Genomic DNA, 13,181 nt, shown 5'->3' with positions numbered 1-13,181 from the left:
TTGTCTGTGGAAATACTAGTGATGGGTGGTAGGTGGATTTGGCGTAGTTGGTGAACTGAGTGGTGGAGGCAGAGTTGTAGAGTAGGCGCCCCTCCCTCAATGAGTCTTTGGACTCTCTCGAGATGTCATGTAATAATAATAATAATAATGCCTTTCACATTTATTATTGAAAGTTTATTTACATATCTCTTAAGTACACATGCAAAATATAAAAATGTAAATATATTAATTTCTATATATAGCTGTTACTGGCTATATATAGATGCTATGATTTGAGATTTTTTCTGTGAACATTTGATTTATCTGGATTACATTATCAGGATAAATAAGATGCTAATTCTCATAGGAAAAGACTCCATATCTATTTAATTAATCATTTGAATACATTCAAATATTAAAGATACATACTTATATTAATTATATAGCTTAATTTTTACATTATATATATATAAGAAATTTTTAGCAGTGTTTCTGTATCTTTTTTCCCCTCAATATTTCAGTATTAATTATTATGGAAATTGAGGTTTGTATTAAATGAAATTGACCACCTGTTAACAAGAGTTTTTTGGAGTAGCTAATGACTTTCATTCAAATATAACTTACCTAATTTTATAAAAAAAAATGTTGGGAAGAAACTGAAAAAATGTATTCCCCCCATTTCCATAATGTATGCAGATTTCTTTTAATACTCTGTTGCCATGTTTAAAATATCATTGTAATTAAATTAAAGGCATGAAATCAGAACTTTTCTGTCTTGCAACATAAAATGTTCTGGTTTCAGTTTCATGTGTTAATGACAAGAACGTGGAGTTAAATAAACAATAGACCAAAATGAACAATAGGAACTCCTTCCAAACTATGTTATTGCTTATCCTTTTAAGAAAACAATATTGGAAGCAGTCTATATTTTTATCTTCTGGTAGTCGTATACCATTTGAAAGAGAAAAAAAACACTTTCAGACAAATCTATATTTCTCTTAATCTTGATAACTTTTTTTTTTTTTTACTTCCTCTCTAAAGAGAAATGCTTATTCGCATTCCACTCTCCACAACAATCAAACCAAAACAACTCCAGACAGCTCTTGCTGCTATAAATTAAAGATGCCAAGAAATTATATTCTTGGTTTCATCCTTTATCCAACTAAGCAAACAAAGTTTGCACATGAAGTAACTTCACGACTGGGCTACTTGTATATGGAGGCTAATGACTTCGCATCAATTGCCTTAGTATCCCATAATTCAAAGCACATATCCTTACAGACATGTGTAATGCTATGCATTATGGAAAGAGCCACTATCCAGACTGGTTTCAATTTAATCATTATCTTCTTATAATGTACTGAAAATGGTGGTGAAAGTTTTCCACTTGGTTATGCTATAAATTAAAGATGCCAAGAAGTTACATTCTTGGTTTCATCCTTTATTCAAGTGTAAGCAAACAAAGTTTGTGCAGGAAGTAACTTCACTTGGTAGAAAAACTTTCCTCTATCTCTAATCCAGAGTATTTTAGTAATAAGATGTGACACATTTTGACTACTTGTACAGGTAGGTATTCAAAAATCCGGCAACCTCCGGACCTGAAGGGTGCCAGATATTTGAAAATGCCGGATTTCGGATGGTTATATATGCTGTATATTTTTAACAAAAAATGACTACCTGTACAGTCCTTTAAAGAAAGAAAATTAAGCACTAAATGAAAAGCTTATGAAATTTTAATGTTCACCAACTAAATATAATGGTTCTACAGCATTTTAGTTCAACTAAATAAAATAGTTCCTCAGAATTTTCATTAATAAAATGTTGATGTTGGTGACAACACATCTGGTTGACTTGAAGTTAATGGCAGTGGATTATCAAGTGTGGACACCACTGCTGCTGCTTCCTAGCTATTTTCTTGAATATATCATGCAGTGTCTGCTGCTTCATATATTTGGGTCTTTCTCTAATAAGTTTATATTGGAGCAAGTAATCATTCATGATTTCTTGTTCACTTACAAAACTTCGTTGCTCTAGTCCAGCCAGCAGTTCAGTTGTCAACGTTATTAACCTGTCAATAGAGATTCTTTCTCTCACATCTTCCTCATTTTCATCACTGCTTTCATCTTCATCACTACCTGTAGAGTCATTTCTCTCCAGACTTTTAACCATATCTACAATTTCAGAATCAGTGTAATGATGAACTGTAAGCACATTATCATCGGCATTCATTGATTCCGTTAAAACATCTTCATTTATCCTTGATGAAAGCTCCTAGGCATCAGGATTAGTTACATCTTTAACATAAGCAAGAAGTTCCTGTATAAGCTGCTTTTCTTTGGGAACCCTAAACCCTGCAATATTATTTTCAGTGTCTTCGTTAGAAGGAGAAGTAAACATTAAACTTAACCACAATTTATGCCATCCATTTTTCAGTGTTGATGTTTTCACAGACTTCCATGCATTGGCAGCACAGTACATCGCATCCTTAATGTTGAATTCTATTATGAACTTCTGTATTGGGATGCCTGAATTAACTGAACTCACTAGGCGCCTCATTAACAGGGATCAATACTTACACTTCATAGAACGTATAATACCATTGTCCTGTGGTTGAATTAGTGATGTGCAGTTGGGTGGGAGGGAGACAACAAAAACATTATCTTTCACTAGAAGATCGGCTTTTGGATGTGCCGAACAATTGTCTAAAATAAGAAGTATCTTGCAATTAGGGTCTAATCCAACCGAGTTACAGTGAGCCCTAACCTCAGGAACAAAACAGTTTTGAAACCAATCTAATGTAATATCAGTGGTAACCCACCCCTTCTTGTTTGCACGGTAACCGACAGGAAACCGTGTCATACTCTTGAAGGCCCTCGGATGTAAACTTTTTCCGATAACGAGCAACTTACATCTATTGGTAACAGCAGCATTAGAGTAGCACATTACCGTGACGCGATCCTTCGAAGCTTTAAACCCCGATGGCGATTCTGCATCCTCATTTGTTATAGTTCTTTTTAGCGGACGATACAAGGCAGTCTCGTCAGCATTGTACACTTGTTCAGGACTTAAATGTTCATCACTAACTAACTTTGCAAATTCATCCACGTATGCACTAGACGCATCTTTGTCTGCTGAATGTTTTTCCCCACACACCGCACGAAACTGTAAGCTCCACACACCGCACGAAACTGTAAGCCATGTCGCGACTTGAAACGATGCAGCCAATCTTCTGAATATTCACACTTGTGTTGCAATCCCAGCTCTTCATGAAACATTTTGGCTTGTTCCTTTAATAAATCACCAGAAATTTCCACACCTTCACTTACACGAAAATTAAACCAAGTTATGAGAACTTGGTCCATTTCTGAACTTTTTCCCTCCGTCATTGACTTCTTTACAAATATTTGCTTTTCTGATACACTGTCAGAAAAGAACTAACAGTTTTTTTTTCTGTTTTTTAATATCATACACTGTTGAAGAGGCAGTGTCCTTTGTTTCACAAATGGTTCGCACAGACATGCCACTATCAAGTTTTTTTAGCACTTCCACTCTCTCTCTGCGATCGACAACACGCGATGTTTATGTTTTACGCCACCTCTTTTCTTTGCTGAATCCATAATGGGGCTACAGCAGCAAATAAATGATAAAATGAGAAGGAATAAGCAGGTTATCGCAATGCTTATCGACTACAGCACCATCAAAGCATGAACTGAAAACAGTGGCACGGCAACGCCGTAAATTTGAAAATGTGTGCTCCAAAATCCATGCCGGAGATCTGAAGGAACCGGATTATTGATGGTCGGATTTTTGAATTCCTACCTGTATATGGAAATATGACTTCTGCATTACTTCAACCTTGGTATCACTTCTGGATCTGGCTCCCACTGATGAAACCTCGATAAAGGTCGAAACTGGTCTGGGTAGTGACCCTTCTCATAATGCATAGCATTATACATGTCCGTAAGGATGTGTGCTTTGCATTATGGAATACCAAGGCAATTAATGTGAAGTCATTAGCCTCTATATATATAAGTAACCCAGTCATGAAGTTACTTCACATGCAAACTTTGTTTTCTTACACTTGGATAAAGGATGAAACCAAGAATGTAACTTCTTTGCATCTTTAATTTATAGTATAATCAAGCGAAATAAACTTTCAACATCTAGCTCTTGCTACTAGTTTCAAACTGTCAGTTGTCTTAATAGTACTTGTTCTTCATGTACAAGTAGGATGATGTATCTTAACTGAAATTAAATGCAATTCTTTAACTTGAAACTGTCAACTCTATCTCTTGTTTCTGTTGCCAATATGAAACCTTTCCAAAATTTATCAGTATTCTATAACATAGTTGCAAACTGTTTTTAATAACTACAAAATTTTATAAAAATTATTTATTAACATCGCAATTTGGGATTTAGCCGGCCAAATTGTATTCTTATTGGTTAAACCAAAATAAAAAATGATGGTACGACATGACAAAATTTCATGCTGGCTGGGGCGTTGCCCGGTTAAACAAGCCCCCATTGTTTTCGCCAGGGAACCAGGGTGAACAGTGAAAAGTCAGCTACTGGAATAAATCTGCTACTGGAAAAGATCTCGCCAGTTTTTGTCTTTTTTGTTTGTCACCCACTATTATGTCGATCTGGTACTTATCTAATTCCTCAGCTAGCTCCATTTCTTTGCCATTCAGGTACTATCAACATAAGAAGCCTGAATGTCAAAGAAATGGAGCTAGCTGAGGAATTAGATAAGTACCAGATCGACATAATAGGGGGTGACTGAAACAAAAAAGACAAAAACTGGTGAGATCTTTCTGAGCAATAAATGCAAAATGTTATATTCAGGCAATGACAATCAAGGAAAAGAAGGAGTAGCCATAGTATTCAACGCAAAATACGAGGCTAATCTTCTTGAATGGCAGTCAGTCTCAAGTAGAGTAATGTGGTCAAATATGAGAATGGGGAAATGGACAATGAGACTTATTTGTGCCTATGGTTCCACAGAAGGTTCTACTAAGGTAGAAGTGGAGGAATTTTTTGAGGCTTTAGAAAAAGCAACTGACACAATGAAAAAGGAAAAGTTGGTCCTTGTTGGGGATCTAAATAACAGAGTAAGAAATGATTGTGAGACATACAAAAATATTTTGGGAAAATTTGGAGAAAAGAGCAAAGCTAATAATAATGGCAAATATCTGTTGGATTTCAGCTCAGGACATGGACTGGTTATTACTAACACCATGTTCCAACATAAAAATGTGCACAAATTCACATGTAGAGAAGAGGCAAGATATAAGAAAAGTCTCATTGACTATGTTATTGTTTATAGTGATGTTTTCTCCCTTGTGCAGGATACCAGAGTGTACAGAGGATTTGAAATTGGAAGTGATCACTATTTAGTCTTGAGCAGGAAAAAATTTGAATTTCATATTGAAAAGAATAACATGTAAGAAAGTTTTAAAGCGAATAAAAGTTGAGCAGCCCTAAGATGTGAACTGTAGACTAAAATACACGAAGATTATTGAAGAAAAAATGAAAGAGTTTGAGAACAGGAATCAAACCTTGAAGATTCAGTGGCAAACTCTGAAGAAAACATTGATTGATTCTGCCAGAGAGGCATGTGGTGAGGTTGTGTGCAAGGATAAAAAAAATCAGAACTCCCTGGTGGACACAGGAAGTTAAAGAGGCAGTGAAGGAAAAGAAGAAAGCATATCAAAAGTTCCTGTCAAATAAGTCAGTTTGTGCTCTTAGAGAATACAGAGACAAATGCAAGAAAGCGAAACACTGTTTAAAACTAGCTAAACAAAAGTCATGGGAGGATTTTGGCAAGAATATAGAAAATAAATATCAAGAAGGTGGCAAAATATTCTGGAGGTTGTTGAAGAAGCTTAGGAATGGAGGAAAGAGTGCTGTAAGAGGAGTTAGAGATGATAAAGGTGACATGAAAATGGGAGAAAAAGATATCCTTGAAGTATGGAGTAATTACTTTGAAAAACTGCTAAATGAAACAAGCAGTGATGACAGCACATTGGTAAAAAACACTGACGCATGCAGTCAGGAAGCCATCGAAGGCTTGAAATGTGAAAAGCTTGAAATTAGCTACACTCAATTAGCTGGTCGAATATCATCTAGTCAGGAGCCATCGAAGGCTTGAAATGTGAAAAGCTTGAAATTAGGTACACTCAATTAGCTGGTCGAATATCATCTAGTCAGGAGCCATCGAAGGCTTGAAATGTGAAAAGCTTGAAATTAGGTACACTCAATTAGCTGGTCGAATATCATCTACTCCTGCTTGAAATATCAGCAGGAGTAGATGATATTCGACCAGAAATACTGAAGTATGGTGGTATAAGAGTCTTACAGTGGCTGCACTGCATAGTTCAGAAAGCCTGGACAGAGGGATGAATTCCCGATGATTGGAGTACAGCTCTCATAGTGCCCATGTATTAAAAGAGAAATAAGGCTGAATGTGAGAATTACAGAGGTATTTCCCTACTGAGTGGTGTTCCTGGCAAGATCTATGCAAGTATACTTGAGAAACGGTTGAGAAGAATTGTGGAAGAAAAGCTCGGTGAAGAACAAGCTGGATTCAGGCCAAATAGAGGCTGTCAGGATCAGATCTTCACTTTATGACAAATAGTCGAGAAAGCATGGGAATATAACAGAGATCTGTATTTAGGTTTTGTCTATTTGGAAAAGGCATATGACAAGGTGCCAAGGGAGAAGCTATTCAATACGCTACAGTTATATGGTGTCAATGGGGCATTATATCAAGCAATACTTAGTCTTTATTTGAGTTGTAAGTCAGCAGTTAGAATTGAAGGAAGTACAGGAAAATGGATTAATGTTAAATCTAGTGTGAGACAAGGATGTACATTATCCCCTCTTATTCATTATCTATATGGATCACATTATGAAGGAAAGTGGTATTAAACATGATATCAAAATTGGAGATGTTAATGTCAGCTCTTTGTTTTATGCGGATGATGTTATACTTCTAAATAAATCCGCTACAAGTCTGCAAGATTCTCTGACTAAATTGAATAGCTGTTGTAATAGATATGGTATGAAGGTCAGCAATAAAAAGACAAAGACAATGAAAATAGGCAGAATCATTGAAAATGTGAACTGTGTTGTGAATGGAGAACCTGTCGAACAAGTAAAACATTTCAGCTACTTAGGCACGATTTTTAGTGAAGATGGTAAATTAAATATAGAAATAGACAACAAAACCAGCAAAGCTTGTGTGGTGGGAAGTCAATTGAATAAATTCATATGGAATAAGAGTGAAATTAGTCGGTACACTAAATTAGCTGTATACAAGACAGTGTTCAAACAAGACAGTTTTAACTTATGGATCTGAGAGCTGGGTCAGAAGTAAAACAATTGACCAAAGACTAGAGACCGCACATATGAGAGTCCTGAGAAAGATTATAGACGTGAACAGATGGCATCAATGGCAATATCATATAAAAAACGAGGATATTAGGAAAGAACTTGACATTGTCAGCATCCAGGAATGCATCAGCAGAGCTAATCTCAGGTGGTATGGTCACTTAAACAGAATGGGCGAGGAAAGATTAGCAAAACAAGTGTTCTCTGCCAGGTTGGCAGAAAAACGATCCAGAGGAAAACCAAGATATAGGTGGGTTGATATGGTACAAAGAACCTTAGACGATAGAAATATAAGATCTGATAATGTTGGTCTTGACAAGTAATAGATTGATTTGGAGGAAAATTGTAGATAGGAAGTTAGTAATGATGTAATTTTTTTCATGTAGTACTATCATCTCCTGTACGCCCCTTGAGGGTACATGGCAGGAATTTGATGATGATTTATTAACATATTTTTTTATATTCTTGATGTAGACAAAGCCAACTGAGTTTAATTACAATAAAAATTTAAATTTTGCAACAGAATGTTAAAAGAAAATTGCATACATTTGGAAAATGGGGTGAGATAAAATACATTTACTTATCCCATTTTTTTATAAGATTACTTAATATATAAATTATCTAATATATATAAAAAAAATGAAATGTGTATCTAAATGAAAATCATTAGATACTCCACATTTTAAACTGACTTCTCTAGCATTAGTCAGGATTGCGTGTCTTGTCAAAATTCTACTTTAGTTATTTTTAAATAAAAATAATATGTAATGAGTTCAAGAAAAGAAAATATTGTAATTATCTTTGCAAGAAAAAAGATATATACATTTAAACTTGTATATAGCTTGCCTTTTCAAAATAATTAGTAAATTTTTGCTATGTTTACTCAGCTATTATATTAAATATCAAAATTTATTAATCACCTAACACTTCAGTTTGTAAATTTTGATTATCCTTTAAATAGGTACCATTTTGATATCCAGTGAAGAAGGAGAGACTACAGGTAAGGATTATTATGAGTTGACAAGTGACATTCAGATAGTCAGCCATTTACAGTATGTAATAAAATCTTGGAGAATGATTGTTTAATGATCAGTCTTAAATCTGCACATTATTTATATATTCCCATGGAGTTCCTTGTTCTTCACAGGAGGAATTACACTAACTTGTATTCTATCATTTTGCTTTAAATTCATTTTCTGATAGTCCCTGAGACAACCTCTTCCACTCATTCACTTCTAACCATGCAAAAAAAATCTATCCTAAAAAACTATTCTTAATTAAATTTCCAGGAATGATCTCTCTCCTCTTGCCATTTATTGAAAAATTTCAATTTGCACTTCTCAATATTGAACTAGCATCCAATTTAATTTCTGTCTGTCTATTCAGATTTGCCCTCCCCAGTGCAGTGTTATTAGCAAACAGTTGAATATCCTTTCCTCTTTGATCCATCTCCATTATTGCATTAATATGCAATTTAAACAGTAGCAGTTTAATAATAGATTGTGTGAGACGAACCACTCATCACTTTCATTCAAGACTTTGCTGTAAACTAGTCTGGTGTCCAGTACATAGCAAAAATCAATGATTTTCCATAACTTAAGAAGGAAATGCATAACCATCAAGTGAGAAAGTTTGTACATATAATTAACTAAAACTAGTTAACAACTGTTTTTTGTTTCATGTATAGCATTGTAGTTGTATAAAACTAATTGAAGTGAGAAATTCATCTTATCCATAACTGTTTAACTATGATTATTTTTTCAATTCTAGTTCATGTGTACTAGATTAAAACTACAACTTTTAGTAGCAAGGAGATAAATAAACATTTAAAGGTAGAAAGAGGAAGGATAATTTTTAATTGCATGAAATTCATATTTTGCAATTAAAAATTATGATTTTTCCAAACTTTGTGGATGGAAAACCATCACTGGATTTAAAATTCAAACAATGTAATAATTCTTTAAAGCTTAACTATTCTTATTCAAAGATGCTTCACTCTAGTGATTTGGAATTATACCAAAGAATCGTATAAGTATCAGCTCTGTGCTAGACCAAACTAGACTTGTGTGATTTTATAAGGTGAATATAACCTTGAAAAATAGTCTCTAGAACATTTTTTTTAGCTATGTACACAAAGGTTAGGTCTCTTAAAATTTTCTTCTGCATTCCCTGAGGGCACATTCTGATTTACTTGCCAAGAACAGATTTTCCTAAAATTTTCTCCAGTTTTTCCTATAATGATTGATATATTTGATATTCATTTCCTTCCAACAAAAACCAGTTTTTGTCAGTTTCTCTGTCTTAGCATTCAAAGAATACTCTTTTTACATTACAGTTCACCTTCAGTGATACCAGAGGTACAGATAGTTATATTTTAATTTCCATTTTTGATATTTTTTCATGTTACTGTACTCTTGAATTTTGCCTTCATTCCAAGAAGTTTATCTTTGTGTTTGGTGTGAAAGGATAAATAATCTTGTAATTATTTAGAACTCTCCTGTTTGAATCATCTTTGTCCTAGTAATGCAGTTGTCTACATTTCTATGATTCTTCTGCTAGTTTCATATCTTTTCTGTCATTGTTTCATACAACCTTATCTAATCTTCACTTCTGTTTAGCTGACTAATCACAGTTTGGGATCTTGTTTAACTGGGTGAAGGAACATACATTCAGCATGGTATTATGATGGTACAGTATAATTGCTCCATCACAGTGTTATAATCTAATTGTGTAGTTTAAGCTAATACAGAATACAATATCATTGGCTGGGTACCAAATTATAAGTCCCTATTTGATTAGATCAGACGTCCTGGTCTGTGCTCCACATAATTATCTGGCTTTTATTCTTGAACTCCTGTCATATGAGTAATGCTTACATAAATCATTCCAAGAAACACTCAGTAGGGACATTCCTCTATCATTGTGTAGAATTTGACTTTTTATATGACTCCCATCCACAAAAGGTTGTAAATCTATAGTATGTTAGTACTGTGGGCAAGCTAAGGTTTTTTATTTTTTTAACCTGGTCCTAAAACCTTCTAGAGAATGAACATGGAACTTTTTTCCAAGCACTTACAGCCTACAATAAGCAGTGTTGTGGTCTCACACTGTGTAGTGGAATTCATCTACCACCTAAAGAGACTCGCATATATCCCACATTGGATTTCAATCCACAGTCTGTTGGTTAGAGAGAGGTTATGCTAATCACTTCAACCACCCAGGCTAGCAGATGAAGTGTTTTTAATTATGCCAACTTTAAAAGTTTTATATTCTCTGTTCAGAATTTCAGGTTTCAGATTTTTTTCATGAAAAGCACTGTTTGATTGTTTAATATCCCCTATGATGACATGATTGTTATATTATATTGATTATAATAACGCATTGCTCCATCTTACACCCCATTTAATACCACACATTCCTTTGTACAATCTTCATTTCTAACTACTGATTTGCCGCTTTGGTGATAAACTCAGTTCATTCATTCATTCATAAGAATGATGTTATCCTATTAAATAAATAGGATATTATTTAATATCCTATTTATTTAATAGGATAATATCATTCTCATGAATGAATGAACTGAGTTTATCACCCAGTTGACAAAAGTATTCAGTCAAATGAAATAATGGCTGCCACAAATGTGACATGAATATAGGCATCAAAAAGAGAAACCAGAAACAGGTAGGAAAGCCTCAAAAATTTGGAATATTGGGTTGGAATGCTATGTCCCCCTTGTGTAGCAGTCATGTAAGGGTGCATGATGTGTCTTTTCATGTTAATATAGGTGGTGTATGTGGTAATAATTTTTAAATAATCATTAGATAATTGATTTTAAATCATCAATTTAAAATCATGCATTTGGGATTGTTTGAAATTTACGCGATGTACTACAAACCAAGAAAACAAAACTATCATAACTAGAACTCTTCAACACTTAAGGATAATAGATTATTAAACTGTTTCATTGTATGTAATCCTTTCTCAAGGTAACTCCTAGGGGTATGTTTGAAAAAAATTGCAAGATATGCAATAGTAAGGTAAATTTAATAACAAGCTTATTATATATAGGAGTTCTCATCCTTAGGCAGCCTCACTGGCTGGAATACTGTAAGTTGATGATTATGGCAAACTATTGTATGTATTAATGATCTCTGGTTTGAGTGGAAGATTGGTGTGCTTAACACTCCTGAAATTAGTGATTTTTATTAGTTTTATTGTTCATTGTCTTAGAATAATTAGTTTTTAAAGGAACATTACTGCTGATTTTGGTTTTGATATATTTCCTGATATTTCATTAGAATATCATTAATATTAAAATAGTACCATAAAATGGTGCCAAAACCTTACAAAAACAATAGAGCAGCAAAAAGGGATGATAGGGAAATTGTTAATAATGTAGCTTGCCCCAGTGAGCAGAATCATGCCATTTCAGAAATTAAGTAGGATATTGCATATGAATTAATTTTGAAAATATCTAGACTAAAGCAAATCATTTAGATGGACAGCAAAATAATTGGCAATACAGTAATGAACAAATTAATCCAAACACTCACATTTTAAAGAAAAATTTTTATTTTGCAAGAAAATAAGTACAAAATTTAATTGTAACTTTATCTGATAATTCATATGTCCTCCTCTGTTCCTAATAATTTCATTAATTCACTTAGGCATGGACTTTACCAACATAGAACACATTTTTCTTATTTCTCCACCTCAAAACCATGCTTTTATAATGGATTGTATTAAGTTATTCTTTGTATCACAGTTTAATTATCCAGGTCTCTTTTTCACTATGGCCCACAAATTTTCTATTGGGTTAATGTCAGGAGAGTTAAATAAACATTTAACTCTCCTGGCCACTGAAACAATTGGATGTTGTGATTTTTTTTGAGGAACTCTTCCACTTTTTTGAAGTGTGGCATGGAGTGAGTTCCTGTTGGAAGATGAGTTCTTTCTCTTTCTTGATCTGTGGGATCACTCTTTTCTCCAATGTTTTTATACATTGGTCACTTTTCATTTAACCATCAACAGTCACAAGTGAACCTGGTCCATCACGTGTAAAATAACTCCAGAACATCTTTTTAGCTGGGTGTTTAGGAGCTTGTTGAATGTTGGTGGGAGAGGTCTTCTCAGCCACTCACTCTCCTTAGACAAAGAAATGGCTCTCATCTGAGAATAAGACCTTTTTCCTGAATAGCCTTCATCATCAGCTGTTTCTTTCTTTTTTTTTGTCTGTGGGCTGTCATGTCAGAAACATTATTCTCACTAGCTGCCAAGTTTCTGTTTAAGTCTACAGCAGACAATCTTGGATTCATTTTGCTTTTCCTAACTAGTAAATGATCTTGAGTAAGTGTAGTTTTCTTTTGTAGCCCATATTTTTCTTTCTGTCAGGAGAAAGGGTTCCTGTCTCCCTAAATCTCTTTAAAATCACATATCACGTATCCAAACTAACACTACACTCATTGGCAATTTGTCATTATGTCATGGATGTGTGCTGAGAAAGTGTACATATTTTTGAACACTTTCTTGGAGATGTAACCATTTTACAGCTACACAAAATGAATAAAACACAAATATCAACTTGTTTACACTATTAAAAAATCACAGCACTATTAATTTTAACAAAATAGCTAAAACACACGGCACCCAACCAAAAACGTGATGAAAATTCGGCTAGTTTGGATTAATTTGTTTGCTACTGTACTAAATGGTGAAAAGAAAAGTGATTAGAGAAGCAAAGGAAAGACAAGAAGGATAAGCAGCAAAAGGAGAAACAGAAACAAAAAACTTTGAATTAGGTAAGATTTTGC

At 34.0% G+C, this 13,181-nt stretch overlaps 1 protein-coding gene across 3 annotated transcripts in view; it reads left to right on the top strand.

Moving 5' to 3' along the window:
• The window catches only part of LOC150100882 (SUMO-activating enzyme subunit 2-like), a 252,095-nt gene that overhangs the window by 170,411 nt on the left and 68,503 nt on the right, over positions 1–13,181 (top strand). For all 3 annotated transcript variants that reach the window (XM_090402202.1, XM_090402201.1, XM_090402203.1), the window contains exon 16: positions 8,333–8,371. In XM_090402202.1, the coding sequence (XP_090258328.1) occupies positions 8,333–8,371 (39 nt within the window). The remainder of the gene's footprint in view (positions 1–8,332; positions 8,372–13,181) is intronic.

This window comes from Typopeltis vanoorti, chromosome 12, assembly GCF_054136105.1.
Source record: "Typopeltis vanoorti isolate ZY-2024b chromosome 12, IOZ_Tvanoo_1.0, whole genome shotgun sequence".
NCBI classification, from domain to species: domain Eukaryota; kingdom Metazoa; phylum Arthropoda; class Arachnida; order Uropygi; family Thelyphonidae; genus Typopeltis; species Typopeltis vanoorti.
This window is presented reverse-complemented; position numbering and strand designations above follow the sequence as displayed.